At 55.9% G+C, this 26,131-nt stretch overlaps 3 protein-coding genes across 4 annotated transcripts in view; 2 read left to right on the top strand and 1 right to left on the bottom strand.

Annotated features, from left to right (window-relative positions):
* INCA1 (inhibitor of CDK, cyclin A1 interacting protein 1) overlaps positions 1–3,879 on the top strand; it is a 35,564-nt gene extending 31,685 nt beyond the window's left edge. Inside the window, exon 6 of the mRNA XM_084806894.1 lies at positions 3,712–3,879. Within this exon, the coding sequence (XP_084663020.1) occupies positions 3,712–3,879 (168 nt within the window). The remainder of the gene's footprint in view (positions 1–3,711) is intronic.
* Positions 3,880–4,451: 572 nt separating this feature from the next.
* LOC146343214 (uncharacterized) lies at positions 4,452–7,767 on the bottom strand. Its single transcript, XM_084808132.1, has 3 exons — positions 7,468–7,767; positions 5,966–7,357; positions 4,452–5,308 (listed from the first exon to the last, which is right to left on the bottom strand). Exons 1-3 carry the CDS (start codon positions 7,765–7,767, stop codon positions 5,210–5,212), a joined length of 1,791 nt encoding a protein of 596 aa, XP_084664258.1. The 3' UTR covers positions 4,452–5,209.
* Positions 7,093–26,131, top strand: part of CAMTA2 (calmodulin binding transcription activator 2) — a 38,220-nt gene continuing 19,181 nt past the window's right edge. The window contains exons 1-11 of one of the 2 annotated variants that reach the window (XM_084806848.1): positions 7,093–7,205; positions 7,820–7,929; positions 9,088–9,191; positions 12,343–12,410; positions 15,972–16,107; positions 16,606–16,677; positions 17,914–18,067; positions 18,864–19,004; positions 23,634–24,769; positions 25,062–25,188; positions 25,329–25,463. In XM_084806848.1, the coding sequence (XP_084662974.1) occupies positions 7,902–7,929; positions 9,088–9,191; positions 12,343–12,410; positions 15,972–16,107; positions 16,606–16,677; positions 17,914–18,067; positions 18,864–19,004; positions 23,634–24,769; positions 25,062–25,188; positions 25,329–25,463 (2,101 nt within the window). In that variant the 5' untranslated portion in view covers positions 7,093–7,205; positions 7,820–7,901. Of the gene's footprint in view, positions 7,206–7,819; positions 7,930–8,872; positions 9,192–12,342; positions 12,411–15,971; positions 16,108–16,605; positions 16,678–17,913; positions 18,068–18,863; positions 19,005–23,633; positions 24,770–25,061; positions 25,189–25,328; positions 25,464–26,131 lie in introns of those variants that run through there. The other variant, XM_084806847.1, reaches the window with a different exon arrangement.

Genomic DNA, 26,131 nt, shown 5'->3' with positions numbered 1-26,131 from the left:
CCAGATGGTCAATATCGAAATCAGATTGATTATGTCCTTTGCAGCCAAAGATGGAGAAGCTCCATACAGTCAGTAAAAACAAGACCTGGAGCTGACTGTGGCTCAGATCATGAGCTGCTTCTTGCAAAATTTCGGCTTAAATTGAAGAACGTCGGGAAAACCACTAAACCGTTCAGGTATGACCTAAATCATATCCCTGATGAATATACAGTGGAGGTGAGGAATAGATTTCAGGGATTAGACCTGATAGACAGAGTGCCTGAGGAACTATGGACGGAGGTCTGTAACATTGTTCAGGAGGCAGCAACGAAATCCATCCCAAAGAAAAAGAAATGCAAGAAAGCAAAGTGGCTGTCTGATGAGGCTTTACAAGTAGCTCACGAAAGAAGGGAAGCGAAAAGCAAGGGAGAAAGGGGAAGATATACCCAACTGAATGCAGAGTTCCAGAGAATAGCAAGGAGAGACAAGAAGGCCTTCTTAAATGAACAATGCAAAGAAATCGAGGAAAACAACAGAATGGGAAAGACTAGAGATCTCCTCAAGAAAATTGGAGATCTCAAGGGAACGTTTTGTGCAAAGACGGGCATGATAAAGGACAAAGAAGGCAGGGACCTAACAGAAGCAGATGAGATTAAGAAGAGGTGGCAAGAATACACAGAAGAACTCTACAGGAAAGATCTGAATGTCCCTGATAGCCATGAGAGTGCGGTCACTGAACTTGAGCCGGACATCCTCGAGAGTGAAGTCAAGTGGGCCTTAGGAAGCATTAGTAACAACAAAGCTAGCGGAGATGACAGTATTCCAGCCGAGCTATTTAAAATCCTAAAAGATGATGCTGTTAAAGTGCTGCATTCAATATGCCAACAAATCTGGAACACTCAACAGTGGCCACAAGACTGGAAAAGGTCCGTTTACATTCCAATTCCAAAGAAGGGCAACGCCAAAGAGTGTTCAAACTACCGCACCATTGCGCTCATTTCACATGCCAGCAAGGTGATGCTCAAAATCCTACAAGCTAGGCTTCAGCAGTATGCGAACCGAGAACTACCGGAAGTACAAGCTGGGTTTCGAAGAGGCAGAGGAACTAGAGATCAAATCGCCAACATTCGCTGCATCATGGAGAAAGCAAGAGAATTCCAGAAAAACGTCTATTTCTGCTTCATTGACTACGCTAAAGCCTTTGATTGTGTGGATCACAACAAACTGTGGCAAATTCTTAAAGTGATGGGAGTACCAGACCACCTTACCTGTCTCCTGAGAAACCTGTACGAGGGTCAAGAAGCAACAGTAAGAACCAGACATGGAACAACCGATTGGTTCAAAATTGGGAAAGGAGTACGACAAGGCTGCATATTGTCACCCTGCTTATTTAACTTCTATGCAGAGTACATCATGAGAAATGCCGGGTTGGATGAATCAGAGGTCGGAATTAAGATTGCTGGGAGAATTATCAACAACCTCCGATATGCAGACGATACCACCCTAATGGCAGAAAGCGAAGAGGATCTCAAGAGCCTCTTGTTGAGGGTGAAAGAGGAGAGTGCAAAAGCTGGTTTGAAACTCAACATTAAAAAAACTAAGCTCATGGCATCTGGCCCCATCACTTCCTGGCATATAGAAGGGGAAGAAATGGAAGCAGTGACAGATTTTACTTTCTTGGGCTCCAAGATCACCGCAGACAGTGACTGTAGCCCTGAAATTAAAAGACGCTTGCTCCTTGGGAGGAAAGCTATGGCCAACCTAGACAGCATAGTAAGAAGCAGAGACATCACCTTGCCGACAAAGGTCCGTCTAATCAAAGCTATGGTTTTCCCAGTAGTAATGTATGGCTGTGAGAGCTGGACTATAAGGAAGGCTGAGCGCCGAAGAATTGATGCTTTCGAACTGTGGTGCTGGAGAAGACTCTTACGAGTCCCCTGGACTGCAAGGAGGTCAAATCAGTCCATCCTAAAGGAAATCAACCCTGAGTGCTCATTGGAAGGACAGATAATGAAGCTGAAGCTCCAATATTTTGGCCACCTAATGCGAAGAGAAAACTCCCTGGAAAAGACCCTGATGCTGGGAAAGACTGAAGGCAAAAGGAGAAGGGGACGGCAGAGGATGAGATGGCTAGATAGCATCACGGATGCAATGAATATGAACTTGGGCACGCTCCGGGAGAGAGCGCAGGACAGGAAGGCCTGGCGTGCTATGGTCCATGGGGTCACGAAGAGTCGGACATGACTGAACGACTGAACAACAACAAATGGTGTGTTGATCTTTAGAACATCGGATTCGTCATTCACCACCAGCACCATCGGCTCCTAGCCGTCCTTTCGGCTTTGAGCTAGCTGTGTCATCACATCTTGGGCTAGTTGAACTTATCCTCTGTTCCTCCCCAGTAGCATTTTGACCATCTTCCGACCTGGGAGTCCCATCTTCCGATGGTATACTGACATATCTCTGGTTGTACTGATCCATTTAGTTTTCATGGCAAGAATACTGGGGTGGGTTGCAGTTTCCTTCCCCAGGGATCGTATTTAGTCTGACCTCTCTGCCATGACCTTCCCATCTTGGGTGTCCCTTCACAGTTTAGCTCATGACGTCATTGAGGTGCTCAAGCTCCAGCACGACAACAAGGTAACGATCTCCTTTGCTGAAGTATGGGATAGGTAGGGGGAAATGGTGAGAAAATCACTGGAGGATTATGATGTTGTGTGATGGACCCGCAAACTTATGTGAGTGGCCAAGCATAAATGTGCAATAAATTGCAGATGTAGAGATGCCCATAGGTATTACCTGTCATTGAGGGTATCTGGATGTAGTTGCATAATGGCCGAGTTGCGAGATGGCTAGCTGTTACAGAATCTATGGGTGGATTCAGAGAGCCATTTCCCCCTGTGTCTGTTGCACTTGAAGTTGCCAGGGGATGGAAATCAATTTTAACTTTTCCTATGAGTGATGGCTGCAGAGCCCACCATTCATGGGTTACCCCATTCAGACAACTATATCCCACTGTATATGCATCACTTGGTGACTGCAAAAAGGCAGCACTTGTTGGGAAAGCCTGGTTACCCGAGTGAGGAGGTTGTTTGATGGGGTTCACCATCAACCTTCCCCAGCCTGATGCTCTCCTGGGGCATTGGACTACAACTCCCATACCCCCCCTGCCAGCTATGAGTTATAGTCCAATGACTCTGGAGGACACTGGATGGGAAGGCTGACAGATGCGACTTGTGGGATTTAGTTCATTTGGGGAGCTGTCGGTTTGCAGTTACTTTCTGCCCGTGTAGAACATGGATCAGACCAAAGGACCATCTAATCCTTCATCCTGCCTCCCCCACCAGCCAATCGAACGCCTCCAGAAAGCCCACCAAGCAAGACATGAAGGCAATAGCCCCAATCATGCTGTGGTGTCCCCTCCCAGCAACTTTTATTGAGGCAAATACTGCTTCTGAAGATGAAGGCTCCATTTAGCCATACTAACAGCTGTGCATGAACATCTAATCCCCCACAAATTCCCCCTTTAAAGCCATCTGAGCCCATGACCATGGCCATGTCTCGTGACACTGAATTCCATACAGTAGTTATGTATCACTTGCATGAAGAAAGACTATCTTGTCTGTCCTGGATCTACTGCTAACCCCTCCGTTTCATTGGAAGACCGACCGTTCTAGTAATATGAGCAAGGGAGACAAAGTTCTCTCCGGTAACCTCTAACTCCAATTTCAGCTCCTGTATCCAGAGTGGAACCCCACCATGAGAGAGCAGCTGGCAATCCCTCAAGAAAGGCCCATGATCTCCTACACGATGGCTACGCAGGACAGAAATCAAGCGGCAGCAATGGGATGCTGGCCTGTGGAGGACTTTGGGGGATTTAGGCTGCAGTCAGAGGAATGATCCTGATGGTGCAACCAGTTGCTTGTAAAAGAAACCCTTCCTCAAACTGCTAAAGCTCTGTGTGGTGGAAGGGAAGTGGCTGTCTGTTGTTGGTCCATGCAGATAGGACTAAGAGACAGACATGGGCAAATCAGATGTGTGGATGTAGACATATTTATATATAGCAGACCAGCCCAGTTTGAATCCTGTTGCTGATCTACCTGTTCTTTGATCATTTTTTGTGTTGCATTTTATGTTGCATTGCAACATAATGCAATGATATGTGCAATGATACTGTGGCCTTTTTATTGACTTGGCTTACATAGACCCACAAACACACACACAGTGCCTTTTTCCCTCTTTGTGCTGTCAGAAAACCTGCTGTAGGTTGCAAAAAGGAAAAAAGGGGGGGGGGAGCCAATACCATGGGAAACTTCAGTAGTGTTTCCATAGTAATGCAGCACCAGTGGAAGAGGACAGAGGACCTTGCTTGTATCTAGTTTGGCATTCCCCCTCCCTCCCTACATAATGTAGGTGTGTTGTGTAGTAATCAAACATTTATTTGGAAAGAAAGAAAACTCCACAGGCAGCTTCCATTGCTCTGGAATCGTTTTACTTATCTGCGACTCTTAGTAATAAAATAGATTATCTTTCCCCAAAGGACTACTTCTTGGCCTTTCAGAGGAACCATCAGCCCCCAGCCCCTGGTCGAAGAGGTCTTATGGATGTCAAAGCCTTCTGGGAAGTACTTTTCTTCTGCAGTGAGACCACCTGAGCCAGGTAGAAATGCAGAAATAGACTGCAGAAACAATACCAGTAGCACTGCTCCCTCCTCCAAATCCAGAAAACTTGGCAGTGCCCAGGGTGTCCTCTCCCCTTTTGTCTCACCCCACTTCCCTTCGTCCCCCAGAGTGAATTCTAACATGCTTCCGAGGCTGACCAGACGTTTGTTGCAAACTGACTGCTGTGTCATCAGAGCAAAGGAATACAAACTTTCCCTGGATGTTTGACTTACTCTGTCTGAGGTGAATTACTGCCCGTTTAGGGGCAAATTAATTCCGAGAGGCTGCTTCACATCCACCCAGAAAGCCGCTGTGGGGAAAATAAACATTGCTCTGGACTCATTAATGATGAGAAGTAATGCTGAGACCTCACTATCCAGCCGTGTCCCAGTATGGGTGCACCCTATAGCTGCAGCGGTTTGAAATGGAATCGAACCCCTTGACGATGCTTTTGAGACAAACCCTATAAAACAATCACTTTGGGCTTTCAAGGTACTGTTCTGAGGCCCTTGAGAATGCACGGCTGTGACACTTCTGGAACGCAGGTAACTTTCTTAAACAAAGATGTTTTAAATTCTAGCTGTTTCGTGCAGGGGGTGGGGCACGGTTCCGTCACAGGTTCCAGTGCAACCTCTTCTAATCTCAGCAGCGTGTTGAGGTCCTCCGCCCTGTGGAACAAAAAGCCATAGTATAGTAGTCATTGCATTGTTGCTCTCAGTAGCTCCTTTGCCGCATAAAGAAGATGAACAGATTAAAACATCTTTTGTCTTGTACAAGTTAATGTCAAAGCAATGTTCTTGTGAAAGACATGCGATACAGCTAAGTTTGAAAGGTAAGGAGAAAAAACAAGGTTTCAGTTGCCACAACTGTCTATTAAACGTATTGCGAGATCAAATTGTTGTTTTCTAAATTTATTTATTCATTTATCACATTTATCTACTGCCCAATAGCCAAAGCTCGTTGAAACTTCTTTGTTATTCATTTTTACCATGGCTGGGAAAACAGCCTCACTCGCATTTTCACATGCCTGTTCTGCTTACTTGAGCAAGAGCGAAAGAACAGCCCTGCTGGATCAGGCCGTCCATCAGGTCCAGCCTCCAGATCCCAGCCAGGGGCCGCCAGACAGCTCCAAGAAGCCCACAACAGCCCGCCCGTTTTTTGTCCCCAGCACCTGATGGTCCGAAACATGCTGCCTCTGAGCATACCTACATGCAGGGGAGGCTCTACATACAGGGGAGGCCGGCCCTCCCCAACCTGGCGCCCTCCAGCTGTGCTGGACCACCGCTCCCATCATCCTTAACTAGCATGGCCAATGGATAGCTTACGGGATGCACAGATCTGCCCCCCAAGACCTCGCTGCTGCTCCCCGCCCCCCAGCGTTTGCCGCCTGAGGGGAACCTCTCGCTTTGCCTGCGGGCAGGGCTGGCCCGCCTCTTCAAGCTCTGCGGGCTGGTACATCGACGAGGAAACGTTACGCGGCGGCCCCGCGTGGTCCGCGGCAGGCTGGCCCTTCCAGCTGGGCGCGCAGACGGGAGAGAAGGGCAGCCTCGCGGAAGGAAGCGCGGCTCCGTGACGGCCTGGAGCGCAGCGGAGAGCGCAACCCGGGGAGGGCCGCGCGGGCTGCGCCGCTCGGCGAGGGCTGCGGCCGCCCCGCGAGACGCGCAGGCTGCCCTCCGCTCCCCGGCAGCGCCGACACGAGCCCTGCGGGGAGGCGCGCGTTCGCCTCGCGAGGCTGCGGCGGGCTGCCTCGCGAAGCCTCCCGTGCCGCGGCTCCCCGAGAGCGCTCGCGCCGTCCCCGGAGAAGAGCGCCCCGGCTCGCGGCCGGGCAGACGCGCCTCTCGGCCCTGGCCCAGACGGGGGCGCGCAACAGCGAGCGCCTCGCAGCCTCCGCCGAGGACGGGGCGCCGGCTGCACGGAGCCGCGGCGGAGGCGGCGGGGCGGGCACCGCCTCCCGCCCTCCCCCTCGCAGAGACGAAGGCGGGCGAGGCCGCGACGCCCCGCACCGGCCCCTTCGCGCAGCCGCCGCCCGCCCGGAAGCCCCCGCGGCTGCTGTCTTCGCCCCGGGCCGAAGAGGGCCGCTGCCGCAGCCTTCGCTCGCGGGGGCGCCCGGGGAGGCGCTCGCGGCCAGCGCTGGCACGAGGCCGGGGGCTGGCAGGGCCCGCCGCCTCCCGTCCCCTGGGCCTGGGGCGCAATCGCCCGCGCCCTGCCGCGGCGGCCAGCGTCCCTTCCGCAAGCCTGGCCTGGGCCCCGCTGCCGTGGCTCTCGCGGGCCGGGGTCCCGGGGCGCCTCTGTCGCCGCTGGGCCCCGGGAAGCAGCGCCGCGGCCCGGGGCAGGCGGGCGGCAGCCCGAGCGCGCCCGCGCCGCCGCCGCCGCCGCCGCCCCTTGCGCGCTGAGCTCAGACGCTGCCGGGCCGGGCCACGGCGCGCTGTCAGCGCTCGGGGCGGGGCGGGGCGGAGAGGGAAGGGAGGCGGCGGCAGGAAGGGGCCGAGCCGCAGCCGGTGCTGGGCGCAGCGGGGAGAATGGCGGCCGCTGGCGGAGCCGGAGCCGCGAGCGCCCCGGCGGCAGGTGCTGCACCCGGCCGGCGCGGGGGCGCGGTGCCCCGCCGTGGCGGGGGCAGCCCCGGTGGCGGCATCGCGCGCCGGGCCGGCCTCGCCAGGCGGCGGGGCCTGCTGGGCGGGGGGCCGCTGGGCGGCCGGCGGCGCGCGGAGGAGGCTGGGCTGCGGGGAGATGGGCATGCCCGGCAGGCAGGGATGCGCTCGGGCGAGGGGATGGGGCGGCGCCGGGCGTGCCGCGGGGCGGAGGAGGGCCGGAGGTGGGGTCTGGTTGCCAGGGGGCTAGCGAGGGGCGAGGCGGGCCTGCCGCTCCGCGGCTGGAGGGGCTCCAGGGCCTTGGCTCGGGGCCGCGTGCGGTCGAGCTGGGTGGTGGGGGCGCTGGTGCAGGGGCGCCCGAAGGGCTGAAGGAGATGGATGCGGGCGGGTGGGGGACGATGGGCCCCTGGGCAGTGTGTCGCGTGCGTGGATATGCCCCGGGGGGCGGAGGCGGAGGAGCCTTGGCGGAGGGTAACTGTAGTGTGGGGGCGGGAGGGATGCCTTGCTGTGACCGGCCCTGCCTCTAGGTGCCCCCTCATCCACGGCCCCGCCTCTCCCTTAAACAACCCCCTCCCCGCCGCCCCGCTGCAGGTCTGACCCCAGTCCTCGTGTGTCCTGATCTGAGCCCCCCTGGCCGAGAACTCTAACGCTGGCACCACTCAAAGCCCTGAAGATGAACAAGGAAGCCACCGAGGTATCTGGTGAGTAGGGCCGAAGATTTCCGTGTCATGCCTTGCCCCCCACCCCAGGGGAGGGCGCAAGGGCTCACCGGCTCGTTTCCGCCCTTCTCCCACAACCCAGGAGTCCTGACGCCCTGCCGTGCCCTGCCCTGCCACCAGCTCCTCCTTGCTTAAATCCATCAGCCTTCCCCAGTCTGGTGCGCGATGGATGTGTCGGACCACAAGTCCCATGGCCACCTGCCAGTTGGGGAAGCCCGGAGGGTTCCCTACAGAGCCTCGCCTGCATGTTCCTCCCCATTCCCTCGATCAGCGTGGGAGCCCATGTCCCTCTGTGCTCACAAGGGTGACCGACTGGGGAGCAGCCGGGCAAGGCCTTCTCAGAGGTGGCACCCTTGCTTCTTGGAGGAAGTTGGCTTTGCCACTTCCTCGGAGGTGCTTTTGTCACCAAAGGTGTCGTTATTCTGGAAAGCATTTTTAAGCCGCCGAGTTCAGTTGCTGCCGAGAGGCTGCTTTGAGTTTCGCTGAACGATGGATCTGGCTGTTGGCTGTTTCCGTTTCATGGTGTGGGATTGCACGTGAGGTGCATGGTCTGACAGTTCTGTTCTCGCCAGCCTTGTATGTGAGTGCCGCTCTGGCCGTGCAACTTGTACATTTTAAAAACCAACTAATGGATAAACGCTGCCGCTGCCCAAAGCATGCAGAGCAGCCCGGAGTTGTCCTTCCATGGCAGAGACCAGCACCCCCTTAATGTTGAACACCCCCTCCGTAAAAGGCTCCCTGGAAGCAGAACACATGCACACAGGGAGAAAACTCTGCCGTGCAGGCTTTCTGTCTGCACCGGGGCCTTGATGCAACACAGGGGAGCATTAGCAAAAGGGCCCCCCCTCCACTGCTGTGGAGTGGAGCTGCCCATTCTGCTGTCTCGGCCTCTCACCATCTTATCCTGCTGAGTCTCCCTGAAGTTCGGGGCTCTCGGCGCACCCCACCACCCCGGGTGCAACAAGGACAGGGGAAAGGGGAAGCAGACATGCCTTTGGATGCACGTCAGGGCCTCCCCCTGTGGGCGCTGCGGCCCCCTCCCTGCCCGGCCCCACTCCCCGGAAATCCGGGTGGCCTGGCTTCCCTCTCACCCCCTGGATGCGTGGGGCTCATTCTCTGCCTGCCTCCTGCCCTTTGCAGAAAACAGCCACCACCTGAAGGTCTTTCTGCCGAAGAAGCTGGTGGATTGTGTGCCCAAGTGCCCGGGCCTGCCGAAGGAGCGCCTGCGCTGGAACACCAATGAGGTGGGCCCCGGGGGGGCGGCTGCTTGCCATTGCCGCGTCTGGATCCTGCCTCAGACTCAGGCGCGTGAGCTGGCCAAGCTCGCAACGTTGCGGAAGAAGGCGCGTGCTTGGGACACGATGATGGGAGCAGACTCAGCCAGCAGCGCGGTCAGTCGCCGTTGCCTTCGTGGGGGCACGTGGGGGCCAGCTTGGGCGGCTGTGGCAGCTCGATTGCCATGTGCCCTCCCTGGAGAGGCCTGACTGGCACCTGCATCACAGGCTTTCTGGTGCCAGGTTAAACGTGGGTGTTTTCTCGGGCATTTTAATCCGCCATTGCAGATTAAACCCTTGGTTTGAGGGTTTGGGTATTTAATTGCTGATTTATGATTGGTTTGTGGCCACGGAGCAGCAGAGAAATGTAATAAATAATACATAGTTTTAAATTGTATGCCATCATGAAAACCAAAGCAGGAGGAAAACGGTGGCATATCGCATTTTTGAAATGCATTTTTAAGAGCGTGAGGACACGGTGAGGCTGGCTGCATGGCAGGTGGCCGAGGGTGGGGAGTTCCGACAGCAGATGCATTTGGGGCAATGTGATCTGGGGAAGGGGGCTACCTCGCCCCTGTCAGGTATTGGAAGCTGTCCTCTTTGAGCCCCCGGAAGGAAGAGGATCGTTCTGGTATCGTTGCTCGATGGATAGTTTGTGACAACTGGGGAGCAGATTGCACCTTGTTAGCCCCAGAACCTAGTTTTTAGCTAATAAGTTTAGCCCCAAAGCCTTTTTTTGATTATGGGCTTAACCCTAGAACATAGGAAGTAGGGATAATGTTTACTGATTTAGCCAAACATTTTAATAATGCTTTTCCAAAGCTCTAAGTAGCTTACACTAAAAGAAACAGCATCTGTAAACAAAAGGGAATTATAAATTATAGCGCACATTGTATGAGAAGAGGGAGTGGCCGCAGAAAACCCAAGTCTTCACTTCATTGCGTGATGGGATGACTTGGGAAGGTTTTACATTTTTCTTCTTTAAATGACAGCACTGTTGGAGCCGTCCTAACTTCTTCTGGGAGCAGGATGCAAAGTTTGGGGGGCGTTGCTTTAAAACCTGGCCTCCAGCCCCCCCTGTCCAGAGCTGTCATATGGAAAGAACCAACAGCCAGGCTGTTTGACGGGACCCACTTGGGGTGGAAAGATGGTCCGTAAGGTATGGGGGTTCCAGGATATGCCAGATGTTAAAGCTTAAAGCGAGCACCTTCAGTTGGGCCCTCCGGAAGGACCAGCACAGCTGGTGCAGAACAGTCTGAATACGCGGCCACTTCCCTGCATCCCTTGGCTTCCGCGCTGCAGCATTCTGCGCTAGCTGGAACTTCCAAGCTGTCTTCGAGGGCATCCCCCCCAAGAGCACGTTACAGTAATCGAGTCTGGAGGTTATGGAACTATGGAGCAGCGTGGCAAGATCTGACCTGTACTGCTGAGTGTTCCCATTCACACGCATGTCAAGGCGGAAGCAGGAACAAAGGGAGGTCTGTTCCGGGGTGCAGCCCACACAGCAGACGTATGCCTTGTGCTCCAGGGACAAAGCGGTGGGGGACAGACAAACAAAGGCCGCAGACTTTATTTTCAACACACGCATGCATGTTGCGAAAGAGAAAATGGCCCAGTTTGTCTGTCGAGGCCCTGGCACATGGGGTGATTCCAGACTGACACCTCCTAGCGCAACCCATCAAAAGACATCGTGCAGTTATCCTGGAGCCACCACAAATTGGTTTCAGAGTATTAGGATGAAGAGCCTCGAAAAGGGGCTTGTCCTTCATCCTGACTGCACCAAAGAAAGCAACCAACTCAGAGGGAGGCAAGGAGGCAAGAGAGAGGGAATTGGCTAAAAAGTTATCCCCAAACTAAGAAGCATGGCCCGTGTTGTGCTTGGCTCTAGACTCCCACAGCAGCTTCCACAATGCCCTAAAACCCCTGCTTGACCACCACCATTGGACTCGAAGCCAGCATCCCCTGTGGAGGACACAGCCCCTGGGGGGCACCAAAGGGGTATACAGGGAGCCCCACGTCATATATGGAGCCAGGCTCGGGACTCGGCAGGGCCACCGATCTCTCTGGGGCAGTGAGGCAAGGAGGTGGTACAAGAGAAGGGCACGGATGACTCTGACCCCGCAACATGGGTTAGGCACAGGGTGGAGCAGGGACAGTGCTAGGAAGAAAAGGATCGCAAGGAGCAGTCTTGGAAGCCATGGGAGACCGGGTTGATCCGATGCGCTGAGTGCCCAAACAAAGAGGCAGAACGGAAAGGACTCCATAGCTCTGAGGTTGGAGACAGGATGGGGTAGGACAAGGGGATCAGTCGTCTGACTCGGGAATGAAAGGCGACCCTATGGAGGCTCCTGGCGACTAGACTGAGTTAACGTTAGTGAACTTAAACATCACAAAACTTGCTTGGAGACCATAGGGAGCTGAAATAAAGGCGTTGATCCGTCAAGCAGTGGGTCTCAACTGAGAGCGGATAAGCTAGAACTTCCAGAGCCCCACCCAGGACTCAGCTGTAGCACATCAGAGGCTTCTGGAAGAAGTCCTCCTTGTGAGGAGCACCCTACTCATGAGGAGCTCTTTACTAATGAGAAGCCTTCCTTTGCAAATGGGCACTCCTCAGGGGGTTCTTCTGGCCTGCCTCTTGAGATGACAACACCCTTGGGCTAGGGGCCCTTCAGCCGGTGTGTTGGAGGCGTATGTCTCCTCCTCATCTCCCCCAAGGGCCCAGGCACCTCCTGGTCCTGATGCTGTTTGTCTCCAGGAGCTCCTCCTCTGAAGAGGATTCCTCCAGTGAGGGCATGACACTGCCTTGCTGCGAGAGGCTTGGCTCCTTTTTACAAACCAAATAAATACTCCAGTGCATCTGCCCTATAATTCTGGGATGCTGTGGGATGGATTGCGCAGGATGAACTTTTTGGGAGGCTGGGCGGGGTGCAGTGGGTTGGGGGGAGGTGTTTTTGCCCTTGGCTTTAGCGTTGGACTTGCTGCCCAGCTGGTCCTTCCCATGGTTTTGGAATCCTGTGTAGCCTTCCCATCCTGGATGTTTCTCCTAAGGATGGCGGTGGGAGGTAGCGTCATGTTTTCTGACCCAGTTGCGTTCCCCCCCCCCCCCCCCGGTCTGCCACAGGAGATCGCTTCCTATTTGATCACCTTTGAGAAACATGAAGAGTGGCTCTCGTGTTCACCCAAGACCAGGTAGGAAGATATCCTGCCTCCGTCTAGCGCTGGGGGTGTTGTGGGGAGCTCTCCATGGGGCAGGGCATCTCGGCCCAGAGAAGTCCTGTATCATGTTTGGAAATCTTTGAGGGAGGAAGGTAACTTGCAACACCTACCAGATATATTTTATATACAATTTGGTGGGCTGATGCCAGAGAGTGCTCTCGCTTTGCTTTTCAAAATTGCCTTGACGCCCCATGTGTTGAACTGCAACTCCCTCCCTTGGCAGCCCGCACGGCTGTGGCCGTTCAACACATCTGGAGGGCAGCAGGGAAAGGCGCTTTGCTCTGCTTCAAGGACATTTAGTGACCATGGCATGACCCTCGCCGCCTTTGCCCTCCATTTCCCCTTGAAAAGTCATAAAGCACGATCCTATGCTTGTTGAGACACAAAGAAGTCCTATGGCACAGCTGGCTGGGAAATGCTGGGGGTTGGAGGCCTTTCTTCTGTCTAAACATGCACAGGATTGTACCCTTGGTTTGTCTTCTGGTCCCCAAGTTTGTTTTATTCAGCCAGTTTTTACACCACTGTCCTATAACAAGGACGCCCAAAAGCAGCTTACTTTAAAACATTAAAAAATGAAAAGAGATACAACCTAAGGGACAAAAGTTTTTAGGAAATGGCTAATTTTGCTTTATTGGAACAGCCATAGCAGCAGCAGAGTTATAGAATCATAGAATAGTAGGGTTGGAAGGGGCCTACAAGGCCATTGAGTCCAACCCCCTGCTCAATGCACTGGTTAAATGTTTCTGGAAACATAAATTGGATCTCATAGACTTCATTATGTCATTGATTCCAAACATTCCTTAAAACATACCAAAAGGGCTCAAACGTACATCTCTCAGGCTAGATAAGGTCAATCCTCAGTCATACTTGTGAGAAGATTCATTCAACATATGTTAATTAAACCTAAGTCAATATTTTTTTCTGGCTGTGTACCGAGCTTTTTGATGTGTATACCTCACACAATGTTTTTTGCTCATTAATTGATAAGCAAGAGCTTTCATAGAATCATAGAACAGTAGGGTTGGAAGGGGCCTACAAGGCCATCAAGTCCAGCCCCCTGCTCAGTGCAGGAACCCAAGTCAGAGCATCCTGACAGGTGGCTGTCCAGCCTCGTCTTGAAGGCCTCCAGTGTGGGAGAGCCCACCGCCTCCCGAGGGAATGGGTTCCATTGTCAGATTGCTCTGACAGTCAGGAGGTTTTTCCTGATGTTCAGCCGGAATCTGGCTTCCTGTCACTTGAGCCCATTATTCCGTGTCCTGCACTTGGGGCTGATTGAGAAGAGACCCTGGCCTTCCTCTCTGTGACAACCTTTCAAGTCCTTGAAGAGCGCTATCCTGTCTCCCTTCAGTCTTCTCAAGGCTAAACATGCCCAGTTCCTTCAGTCTCTCCTCACAAGGCTTTGTTTCCGTAGACTTTTGACCTGGAACCACACACCTCTTCAGGACTCAAATAACTCTTTGGCCCAAGGTCTTCAACTCAGCATTTTCCCTTTGTAGACCATCCAGGTCATCCTGACAATTGTTTCTTGATGCCAGTTACCCAGAATTCATTCTGAATTTGCTTCCCTTTAATACAGCGATTACTTTTTACTGTTCTGTATTTCTGTGCTGCTAATTATTTATCGTTAAGCTTTTCTGTTATTCATCCCTTGGCGTTCCACAGTAAGACATTCTATATCGTTTTGGGAGGGGTGGTGTAACGATTTCATAGAATCAAAGAATATTAGGGTTGGAAGGGGCCTGAAAGACTGTTGAGTCCAGCCCCCTGCTCAATGCAGGAATCCAAGTCAGGGCATCCCTGACAAATGGCTGTCCAGCCTCATCTTGAAGGCCTCCAGCACGGGAGAGCCCACCACCTCCGTAGGTAATGGGTTCCATTGTCCTATTGTTCTGACAGTCGGGATATTTTTCCTGATGTTCAGCCGGAATCTGGCTTCCTGTCACTTGATCCCATGATTCCGTGTCATTCACTCTGGGGTGATGGAGAAGAGATGCTGGCCATCCTCTCTGGGAAAACCTTTCAAGTCCCTGAAGAGCGCTATCCTGTCTCCCCTCTGTCTTCTCTTCTCAAGGCTAAACATGCCCAGTTCTTTCAGTCTCTCTTCATAGGGCTTTATTCCCAGTCCCCTGATCATCCTCGTTGCCCTCCTCTGAACCCTCTCCAACTTGTCTGCATCCTTCTTAGAGTGTGGCGCCCAGAACTGGACACAGTACTCCAGCTGAGGCCTAACCAGTACTGAGTAGAGGGGAACTAGTACTTCCCAGGATTTGGAAGCTATGCTTCTATTAATGCAGCCCAAAATAGCATTGGCCTTTTTTGCGGCCACATCACATTGTTGGCTCATATTCAGCTTGTGATCTACCACAATTCCAAGATCCTTCTTGCTTGTAGTCTTGTTGAGCCAAGTATCACCCATCTTGTCACTGTGCATTTGGTTTATTTTTCCTAGGTGCAGAACTTGGCATGTATCCCTATTAAATGTCGTTCTGTTGTTTTCTGCCCAGCGCTCCAGTATATCAAGATCCCTTCGGATTCCGTTTCTGTCTTCCAGGGTATTAGCCATCCCGCCCATTTTTGCGTCGTGTGGAAATTTGATCAGCATTCCCTGCACCTCCTCCTCCAAGTCCTTAATAACAGTGTTGAAGAGCACTGGGCCCAGGACTGAGCCCCACGGTTCCCCGCTCATAACCTCTCCCCTGTTTGAGAAGGTCCCATTGATAAGCACTCTTTGAGTCCGATTCTGTAGCCAACTGTGGTTCCACCGGATCGTTGTTTCATGTAGCCCGCTTTGAGCGAGTTTGCTAATCTGCTGATTTCTCAACAGCCTTCCCAGCAATTCCATCCAATAAAGCAAGAGTAGGCGTTTCCTAAAAATCCAGGACAAGCAAGTGAGTTTTCAGTGGCTGTCTAAACGAGGGAAGACAGAGATCGTGGTGGCTCTCCCCAGGAAGCGCACTTGACAGGTGTGGTGCCACCTCCAAAAAGGCCCTGTACCCACCCAGAAAGCATAGCAAGGTCTCCGAGGCCAATCACAGGGCCTGGGCAAATGCCTACAGGTTCCTTGGACTGCCCAGTAGGCCTGTCTCTCCTGGAACCCTGTCCCTAGTGAGAAGGGAAGAGGCTGGCCCCTGCTAGGAAACCAACTTGGGGCCCTCTACACCCTGTTTCTCCACACTCTGTGTCTCTGTGACCCTGGACGTGATGCACACCTCAGAAGGGGATGTGGCGGCTGTGACAGGGGCAGTAGCCACCGCGTCATCTGACGGGGAATGGCCCCCGAGGCAGCTGTGTCAGGGAGCGTTCCCAGCTGTGCAGGACTATCTTGGCCCATGCAGGTGCCCCCCTCCCCTCCTTTTCCCAAGAGGCCTTTCCTGGGTTGCCCCCAACTCACGCAGAACGCCACAGGGTGCAGCTGCCCCAGAGCTGGCTGCCGGGTTGCGGGGCCTGCTCTGGTGCACCCGGGAGTTCTTGTGTCTGGATCCTATGCACTCACTGTGCCTCCTCCTTTGGCTCCCTGCGCGTGGCTCCGGGCAGACCCCAAAACGGCTCTATCGTTCTGTACAACCGCAAGAAGGTGAAGTACCGGAAGGACGGCTATTGCTGGAAGAAGCGGAAGGACGGCAAGACCACCCGGGAGGACCACATGAAGCTGAAAGTGAAAGGCGTAGAGGTAGGGGTGTGGGAGAGGGCCAGGAGGAAGAGGGCGGGGGCCGAGACTCTGCTGGAAGGCAGGTCGGCGGGGCCGGCGCCGGGCCTTGTCCCAGGCCCCTGCCCTCTCCAAGGAGGAGCGGCGGGAAGGAGCAGCTGCTTCCGCTGGCCCGGCCCTCTCCCGTGGGGTGGACTGGGCCCTGAGGAACAGGGCGAGGAGGCGAGCCGCAGCAGCCCTGGGGCAGGCGTGAGGTTACTCGGGGAGGGGGCTCCGGGGCTCCTGAAAGCCTGGAGCCTGCTCTGTGGTCAGGAGGGCAGCATGCAGCAGCCTCAGGGGAAAAGGACCGAGCCCTTGGCGGGGTGCGGCTGGCGCTTCACGGCAGCGAGGCAGCCCCGGGGGATGGGCGACGGGCCAGCCGGCTATGGGAGGGCAGCCTGGGCCCAGCCTGGGCACTGCGGTTTGCTGTGGGGGGCCGGGGGCCCACCACACGGCCCCAGCCATGTCCCTCTCTCCCCGCAGTGTCTCTACGGCTGCTACGTCCACTCGTCCATTGTCCCCACATTCCACCGGCGCTGCTATTGGCTGCTGCAGGTACGTCCCTCGGACTTGGAGGGGGCAGCCCCGCTGAGCGTCTGCAGGGAGGCGTGTCTCCCGCTGCCCTCCTCGGGGAAGAGGGCAGAGGACAGGTGCCACGCCCCAGAGGCAGCGAAACAGGTGAAATCCTAGCAGCAGCACTGGCCGCACGGCCACAAGGAGAGCCCTGTTGCGGGATCAGACCCAGGTCCACGTGGCCCAGCGTTCTGTTCATGCTGTGGCCAGCCAGCTGCCTGTGGGAAACCCGCAAGCAGGACAGGGGTGCAACTGCGCCCGCCCGCCTTCCCCAGCAACTTGTGTACACAGGCATCCTGCCTCTGGCACTCCACCAGGACAGGTAGCCCTGGATAGCCTCACTCCCTGTGAATTTGGCTAAGCCCCTTTTAAAGCCGTCCAGATTGGTGGCATCACCACATCTGTGGAAGTGAATTCCATAATTTAACTCTGCCCTCTGAGAAGAAGTCCTTCCTTTGATCTGTCCTGAATCTCCGACCAATCAGTTTCATGGGGTGACCCCACTGGGTTCGAGTCTCATGAGAAAGGGAGAAAAATGTCTCCTATCCACTTCCTCCCCACCGTGCATAATTGTGCAGCTCTGTCACGTCTCCCCTTACTCGCCTGTTTTCGGAGCTAAACACTCCCAGATGGACACAGTCCTCCTGATGAGATCTGATTAATGCAGAATAAAGTGGAAATGTCACTCCTTGTGGCTTGAAACTGTAGTTCGATTAATGCGGCCAAAAATTGCATTAGCCTTTTTTGCAGCGGCATCACACTGCTGGCTCATGTTTAGCTTGTGATCGACTGCAATCCCAACAACTTTTTCATATGTATTACTGCTAAGCCAGGCTCCACGGCCCCCATCTTACATGGCACTGATTCACAGGCCCCTTGCAATAACCCCATTGTCGCAACTGGGAATCGACAGGGCTGAGCTCCTGTCACTTTGACTGAAAGACAGGACTTGGTCCTGGGCCATGTGAACTAATAAAGAGGAAGTAAGAAGAGGTGCAGGTGGCTGTCGGCAGAGTGTCTCCCCTGCCCCGTGCTGCCACGGCAAGACATTGTCATCGGGGCCTACACAACAGGGATAGCGGGGGTGGGGGGCAGGGAGCAAGCTCCAGGGGCTTCAGCCCGGCACCTCTCTGTTCAGAAATGGAGTTCTGGCCACAAGAGGACCTTCCCTGTTCCTCTTCCCCAGCCCAGCCTCCACCCTGTCCTCCTTCTCCCCAGAATCCAGATATCGTCCTGGTTCACTACTTGAACGTCCCAGCCATCGAGGACTGCGGGAAGGTCTGCGGCCCCGTCCTGTGCTCCATCAACAGTGACCGCAAGGAGTGGCTGAAGTGGTCGAAGGAAGAGCTGGCCGGCCAGTTGAAGCCAATGTGTACGGAGCAGCAGGGGTGGGGGTGAGGGGCTGTGGGGGCTCCTCCTGGGGTTGTGGGGGCCTGGGGTACAGGAGGGGTGCCATGGAACGGGGGTGCCTTGAAGGGGCAGATTCAGGAGGCAGGACCTGCAGGAGACAGCTGTGCCATGGGGAGCAGGAGGGAGATACCCTCTCCTGTGGAAGTGACGGGTGGAACTCATCGCCACAGGGTGTTTGGAGGACCACTAGCATAAATGGCCTTCTGAGGGGGCTGGGAAAGTTCGTGGGGTGCATGCATGATCAGAGTCATGCGCCGGATTCATGGACGCGAGGCCTGGCCAGAGCTGGTAGCCAGGGAAGCCGGCAGAAGCATCCACATCAGTAGATGCTGGTGACCAAAGCCTGTGTGGAGGGAGGCATCGCGCCCTGGTCGTGAGTTTCCAGGGGGATCCGACTGGGGGATGCTGGAGAAAAGGCCTGGGCGGGAGAGATCCTCTCAGCCCGCTGTGGATCTGCTGTAGTAGCAGTCTGGCCGTGTTTGAGAGACGGCAGGCTTCCCTTGCCCCGAATCCCCCTCCGTCTTTCTCCTGGGCACATCTTCCTGTCGTTCTTAATCCAGCTTCAGGCTGACTTAGCAGGGAAGGCATCTCCCAAAGAACCCTGGAACTCTTGTTTTGTGGAGGCAAGGAGAGTTTCCCCTTTGCAGGTCGCTCCTCGGCGTGCCCGGGTCTTGGCGGGGGGTGGGGGCGTGTGCCCAGGCTTGGGAGCGGCGTGCGTTTGCAGCGTGGCCATGCCAGCTCTCCTCTCTGCCCTACAGTTCATGGGATAAAGTGGACGTGCAGCAGTGGGAGCGGCACTGCGGAGTTCTCCGTCGAACAGCTGGTGCAGCAGATCTTGGAGAGCCACCAGGCGAAGCCCTCGCCCCGGACTCACGCCTGCCTCTGCAGCAGCGGCCTGGGTCAGTCCTCGCTCCCCCCCCCCCACTTTCCAAGGTAGCTCCATCCCTCCTCCCTCACCAGGGAACCTCGGAGTCCTGGTCTCCAGCTCCCTTAGTCTGAATGCATGCCTGTCCGATCAGTGGTATAACGTCTGGTCAGCTCCTTCCTTCCTTCCTTCCTTCCTTCCTTCCTTCTTATTATGTCTATATCCCGCCTTTTTCCCCTCTTGCAAGGAGCCCAAGGAGGGTTACATGGTCCTCCTCTTAGAATCATGGAATAGTGGGGTTGGAAGGGGCCTACAAGGCCACCGAGTCCAACCCCCTGCTCAGTGCAGGAATCCAAGTCAGAGCATCCCCGACAGGTGGCTGTCCGGCCTCGTCTTGAACGCCTCCGGTGTGGGAGAGCGTTCAAGATCTTCTCCATTTTATCTTCATAACTATCCTATCCTGTGAGGCAGGCGGGGCTGAGAGCCAGTGACTGCCCCGCAGTCACCCAGGGAGCACCATGGCTGAGTGGGGACTAGCGCCGCGGTCTCCCGAGTCCCAGCCCACCACTCTTACCGCTGTGCCACACTGGCCCTCAGTTCTTGCTGTCAGATAATTTTGCTTGTAGAGGAGAGCACACAGTGCTTTGAGCAATTAGGAAAAATACTCTATGAATCCTAAGCTGAGCTGTCATTATTCATTTATACATTTCAGAAGATTTCTGCACCGCTTTTCAATTGAGATAAATTACAAGTTAAAAATGATAAAGTACCATAAATTATTAAAATAACCAGTGGTAGCAGGCAATGACAATAGTCAAGGAAATGCCTGGAAATTGTTGGTGACTGCCTATCCAATGCAAGGCAGGAGAGGCATGGGGGTGGGGGGGATCGGTCCCTCTGCGCCTCTCCTGCCCTGCTATTTTCCTCTAGACAGCTGTTTTTGGCTGTCTAGCCGCAGGGGGGCGGACTGAGAGAGGAGGCTGCTGTATGACGCGCTGGATGTGCTGTGCACGCAGCTCCGTTCTTCCCACCCCAGAACGCCCCCGCCCCGCCCCTTTCGGTCACTCCACGCTCCTCTTCCGAGCACGGAGGATAGGGCTTCTTTGCGCTGCCTCGGAGGCAGCGCAGACATTGGAGGAGGTCGGTTTTCCGGGAGCCAACCTCGAAGTGTGGGCTCCCGGAAAAGAGCATATCCTATGGCCCTCTAGACAATGCCTAGTGGTCATAGGATTACTCCCTAAGTGAGATTTTAAAAAATCTAATAACATTATTTGATGTATGTTATTCTATGACTTCTGATGGCATAAAAAGAACACTGAGTTACTGCCAATTCTGTGTGTGTGTGCGTGCGTGTGTGTGTGTTCATATACACACCCACACACAAACACAGAAAATAAAGACCGAATTTCCCCTGTCCCCTGCTTTTAAAAATTATAGTTAATAAAGTTTTACTCAAATGAGAGTGAATCCAGATTATCACACGACTGCATCATAAAGGCTTCTCTCTGTCTCTCTCTGACACACACACACACACACAAATAGTTGTTTGCATTTGCACCAATAATAAATGGGAGAAGCCCCAGACATTTTCTGGTAAGCCTGTATCCTGCCTGGTGTAAATCTGTCTTGGCGGGACCCCCTGATCGCCAAGAGCAGGCGCTTTGTCCTCTCCCTTCTGATGCTGGCTGTGAGCTTGGCCATGGCAATCGGGTCGTGGACTTCACACAAGCAGCCGTATTCAGAGGGCTTCAGAGCTGCCTTCCCTTGCATGTCTGGCTGTGATCAGAACCAGCTCTTAGGAGTGACCTAAAATCTGTCCTGAATTCTGCGGACACCGTGGCAGATCAAATTGTATTGAAATATCAGACATTTTGGGTTGGATCCAGATGTAGTCTTACTTCGAGGAGGCCCAATGAAATCAATGGGACTTCAGTTGGAGCCAACCCGTTGTGTGTGTGCTGGGCCTTGGCTGGGACCCCACTTGCCTCTGTTAAGCAGTGGAGTAGTGATACATTTTGAAGTGCAGGCGGCACCTTCACACCGCCCCAGGAAGGGCCAAAATTGCAGGCAGCTGTGTTGATCCTTGTCTTCATCTGCTAGGAGCAGGTCTTTTGTAAAGCTAACGGGCTTTAATGGCCCCTTGGATATCAAGGCACCCCAAAATACTTTGCATCACCACAGGGAACAATATATTTTTGCTAGGAAAATCCCCCCCCCAGCTACTCTGAGGGTTTCAGCTGGACTTGGGGGGAGGGGTGGTGGTAATTCTGCGGGGGGGGGGGCTGGCAGATGAGTCAGCAGCCTAGCCAGCAGAGAAGCGCCAACCTTGGGTGCTTTGCTGCACACTGGTGCGAACTGAGCAGGACGGTTGGTCGGGGGAAAAAATCTCAGGGTGATGAATCAAATTACTTTAATTGATAAATAAGTTTATTAAATCAGCATAAATTTGCATATGACTAAAACAAATATGTTGCAGTATATGTTCATTGTTTTTAAGTGGTACATGTGTAGTAGTAGTAGTAGTAGTAGTAATAATAATAAGGCACCATCTCAGAAGGATAAGGGGAGACAAAAGGTGTACAAAATAATACCTGGTGTGAAGAAAGTGGATAAACTTTTTTCTCCCTCTCCCATGATACTCGAACCCAACGGGGTCATCCCATGAAGCTGATTGGTGGGAGATAAAATGCGGGACTCCTTCACACAGCGCAAGGTTGAGCTATGGAGTTCGCTGCCACGAGATGCAGTGATGGCCGCCAGCGTGGATGGCCTTAAAAGGGGGTTAGACAAATTCCCGGAGGAGGAGGCTGCCAGTGGCTACTAGTCCTGATGGCTCCAGGACCAGAGGCAGCGAGCCTCTGTACACGAGGGGCTGGGGAACATGGGCGGGAGGGTGCTGCCGCACTCGTGTCCTGCTTGTGGGTCTCCTGTGGGCAGCTGGACAGACTGCTGGAAAAGACGGGCCCTTGGTCTGATCCCACATCAGGGCTCTCCTTGTGTTGTCAAGAGGCTTCACTCCTTGCCGTGTGGGTGGGGAAGGGTCTCTTTTAAGATGGTCTCTGTCGTTCGCAATTTTTCTCACATGTTTAGATTAAAAATATATTTTTTTAAATGCTGTGGGAAATGTTGCCTGATTTAACAACCCTTAAAGTAGATGAAAAAGATGTTAGTCCTCGTCCATTAACTGGAGCAAAATGTAGCAAAGGCTTTAGTGTTTGACCTTTTGCTGGGCAAACCCCTCTGCGGTCAAGAGATGGTGCCTGATTTCTCATTGTGACCCGGCAGGCCGTTCCCCCACGCACCCCATGGAAGAAACGAGAGCTGTGCAAGGGTGCCAGAGCCGATCAGTCCAGTCCCTTGGTTCGATAACACTGACTGTGGCCGGCAACCCTCGCGCAGGCACAGGCGCGAGCCACGTGCAGCCACGCTTCTGCCGGAGCAGCCCCTTCGCCGGCCCTCCAGAGGTCTTGGCCTCCACCTCCCGCACGCCTGGAGGGCCCCGCTCGGCAAAGGCAGCATGGGGCTGGGGGACGGGAGGGCTGGCTGCCCTCCAGTGGTGGAATGCGGCATTGCAGCGGCGCTGCAGCAACACTTCCCGGGAAAGGCACTGTCGCTCACGGGGCCGTTCTCTCGCCTTGTGCTGCAGGGCAGGCCGCCCCTCCGCAGCTGCTAGATGCTCTGTTAGCAGTGCCTGGGGTGGCGGGAGGTGCCAAAGGCTTTCCCTTTTTCTTTCGACTCTGATCTCGTCCCTTGTGCTCAGTCGCATTCATTCCTTCACTCCCGTGTTTGGCCCAACCTGAGCCTGGCCAGACTCACAAGGTGTCTTTTCATAAGGATAGGAGGCAAAGCTTCAAAGCCGCATCACTGCCCACCAGTCAGCAGCAGCCGTTAAGCCAGGGCTGGGCAACTTGTGGCCCTCCAGATGTTTTGGCCCACAGCTCCCATCAGCCTGGGAAGGCAGAGAGGGGTGGTGGAGGCTGTGGGCCGAAGTAGGGTGGTTCTGAACGGCTGGCACTGAATGGAAGCCCCCCCCCACTTTAAGCCTCCCTCTGTGCTGTCTTGGCTCTGCCTCCTCCACGCCTCCCGCCGGGGCCTCTCCGCCAGAGCCCCCAGGCGCCCTCCACCTCCTGCTGCGGCTGCATTCCCGGCATTGCCCCCTCTCTGTTCTCTCGGAGGCCTCCGGCCACTCCGGTGGGGCTGGATACTCTTGAGTGACACACAGGGGTGTAACTCCCTCAATGGCCTCCCGCGAGCTCAAGCTGGGTCCCCAGTGGCACCTGGGCTCGGTGGGAGCAGGGCTGCTTTGCAGGCAGCAGGCCCCCAGCCCGGCCCCCAGCAGCATCTCCAGGTAGGTCTGGGAAGGAGCCCACCCACCAGCCCGAGTCCCCAGGGGGCGACAGCTGCCTGCCAGCGGAGACACCGCAGAGCTGCCCTGTGCTGGGATAAGGAGCCGCGCCGCCTCTCCCTGGGATCCTGCTGGGCAGCAGGCACATCGGATGGCTTCAGGCATCCAGCGAGTGGCTCACGCGCCGGGCGGTGTGTGGGGGAGATGGGGCTTCAGGAGAGGCCTCTGCCTCTCCCTTGCCATGGCTGTGGCAGGGCCTCTTTCCAGGGCGCTCTGCTCACTTTCCTTTCTCCCACCCTTCTGTTCCCCCCGCCACAGGGAGTCCTGGCCACATCCCGCACAAATGCAGCAGCACCAAGCACCGGATCATCTCCCCAAAGGTGGAAGTCCGTCCTTGCCCCTACCCTGCCTTGACAGAGGTCCAGAACATCTCTGGCAGCCCCGAGGCGAAAGCCGAGCCAGAGCCAGCCAAGACTTCCGGCTCTGACGGCAAGGGCCTGAAGGCAGCCCAGGTGGCCTCCCCCAGCGTGGGCGACGCCGTCCCCGACTCCACGCAGCCCTCGCCCGGCCCGGCCCAGCCCAGCGGTTTCCCCAAGCAGGAGCTGCCTGTGGTCACCCTCTCGGTGGGCCTTCCTGGGAGCACGATCTTGGTCATGACTGGGCTGAGCAGCGCCGAAAAGCCGCTGGCGCTGACTCCCAGCCAGCACCTGGTGTCTGGGGACGGTGGGGGGGCGCCTGCCACTCCCCTGGGCCTGGCCCTTCTGCCGGGGCCGGGCCTGGTCCTGTCTCAGAACCTCGAGTCCACCATGGAGACCAGCGAGGCGGGTTCGGCGGCCTTTGACCCGGACTGCTTCCTGAACAGCCCCAAGCAGGGCCAGACCTATGGCGGTGGGCCAGTGCCGCAGGCCAAGCCCGAGCCTCCGGAGAGCGCCGTGCCCCCCGCCTACTCTCTGTACGTGCCGACCAACCGCTTCTTCATCCAGGACGATGGGGTTGGGCAGGCGCTGGGGCCGCCCTCGCCACCCTCCGCTGCTGGGACGGAGGCCGAGGACCCTCCCGAGGCGCCCATGGAGACTGTGGGGGGAGGGGGCTCGCGGGCGGAGGGGGCTCCCGGCCAGGCAGGGGGGCTGGCCGGAGGGGCAGCAGAGATTTCGGCAACCGAGCTCCAGGAGGAGCTGTACTCCGTGATCCAGACGGCGGCGGGGGCAGGCGACTCTTTCGGCCTCCCGTTTGACGGCCACTTCCCTGATCTCATCGGCGAGCTCATGACTGAGGAGGCGGGGAGCGGCAGCGTGCACAGCGCCGAGTGTGCCAGCGCCGGCTCAGAAAGCCCTGGGCCGGCCCTGCCAGAGTCGCGGGGGGAGCCCTGCTATGCCGCCAGCGGCGCCCCCAGGGGCTCACCACAGGCGCTGGTGCCGATCACGGACTTCTCACCCGAATGGTCCTACCCCGAGGTGGGTGTGCAGAGGAGGCAAGCTGGAGGCTGGGCCCCTGGTCCTCTGGATGGGCAGTGAAGCCCCTCGGGTTGGGGCGGAGGGCCGGGGGATCTGGTGCCCAGAATCCCTGCACTGTCTGGGAGGGGCCAGGGCCCTCAGGCTACGCTCGGGGGACGGGGGGTGCTGATGGGGCGATTGGCCCCGCATGCTGTGGCAGGACGGACGAGGGCGCCTCCTTCTGCGGACCCATCTGCCCCTCCTCTCTCTCTCTCTCTCTCTCTCTCTCTCTCTCTCCTCCCTGGGGGAACAGGGCGGGGTCAAGGTGCTGATCACTGGCCCCTGGGTGGACGAGACCCAGCCGTACCGCTGCCTGTTTGACCAGATCTCCGTCCCCGCTTCGCTCATCCAGTCTGGGGTGCTGCGCTGCTACTGCCCAGGTACAGGACCTGGAGCGAGGCTGGGGGAGACCCAGGGCCCCCTCCCCCCAGCGTGGGGGGCATCTCCAGCCTGGGGCTGTCTGGCAGAGTCACAGCACGGGGGTCCCACCTCTTTTGCTTTTCTGTCTTCCCCCTTGCAGCCCACGAGGCAGGCCTGGTGCCCTTGCAAGTGGCCCACGATTCCCGCTTGGTCTCCATGGCGGTTCTGTTTGAGTACCAGGCCCGGAACTTCATGGCCCTGCCGAGCACCCAGCTGGATTGGCTCTCTTTGGACGGTGAGTGGGCTCTTTGCAGCGGCGGGAGGGGGCAGTGGCAGCACTGAATTTCTGAAAAGAGAGGTGCTGGAGATCAAACCTGCCCAGAAGCCTCCTGGAATCAGTGGGGTCTGTTGTTCTTGTAGGTCAGGGCCTGCAGGGATGGAGCCCAGGGGGCCGTGGGGTGAGCAGGCTGGGGTGTGGGCCAGCTTCCCAGAAGGGAAGGTTACAGCGGACGGGATGGGACAGGATGGGGAGCCAAGGCGCTCTCCATGTTTCCTCCTGGAGATGGCTGCCCCGTGACTTGGTGCCTGACTTCTCTCTTTGGGACGGAACCCAGGAGTCCTGGAATCGGCCCCTCTCTGGCTAAATCTCCGCTCGGAGAGAACCCCAGGGTTCTGTGTCCCAGTAAGATCCGCGTTCCATTCTCAGTGGAGTTTGAGTTGGGGAGGGGATGGGGTGGGGTGGGGAGGGGGTGGAAATGGCGGGGCCTGACCCGGGGGTATTGTTTGTGGCGTTACTGTTGGGAAAAAACTGTGCAGTGCCCTCCAAGTCTCGCCTGGGGCTGGTTCCAGGGTGTCACCTTACTGGGGGGGCGGGGGGATATTCCTGGCATGCTGGTTTCTGTGCAATGGCTGGGAGGAGGAGTGAGAGGGAGTCGGGAGTTTCCATGACGGGGCAGGACAGGC

Source organism: Heloderma suspectum, chromosome 6 (genome assembly GCF_057233095.1).
Source record: "Heloderma suspectum isolate Gila_16-S chromosome 6, 16-S_ref, whole genome shotgun sequence".
In the NCBI taxonomy this organism is placed as follows: domain Eukaryota; kingdom Metazoa; phylum Chordata; class Lepidosauria; order Squamata; family Helodermatidae; genus Heloderma; species Heloderma suspectum.
The sequence above is the reverse complement of the archived record's forward strand: the minus strand, read 5'-3'. Positions and strand labels throughout refer to the sequence as shown.

Bases quoted from the DNA above. Each gene is read 5' to 3' on its own strand.
- LOC146343214 (XM_084808132.1), bottom strand. From the start codon at position 7,767: ATGAGGGGGCACCTAGAGGCAGGGCCGGTCACAGCAAGGCATCCCTCC. The intron at 7,358-7,467 runs GCAACCAGACCC...ATCTCCCCGCAG, and splicing joins CGCCCCTCGCTAGCCCCCTG to CCCAGCCTCCTCCGCGCGCC. The intron at 5,309-5,965 runs GTAAGCTATCCA...TTTGTTCCACAG, and splicing joins GGGGCAGATCTGTGCATCCC to GGCGGAGGACCTCAACACGC.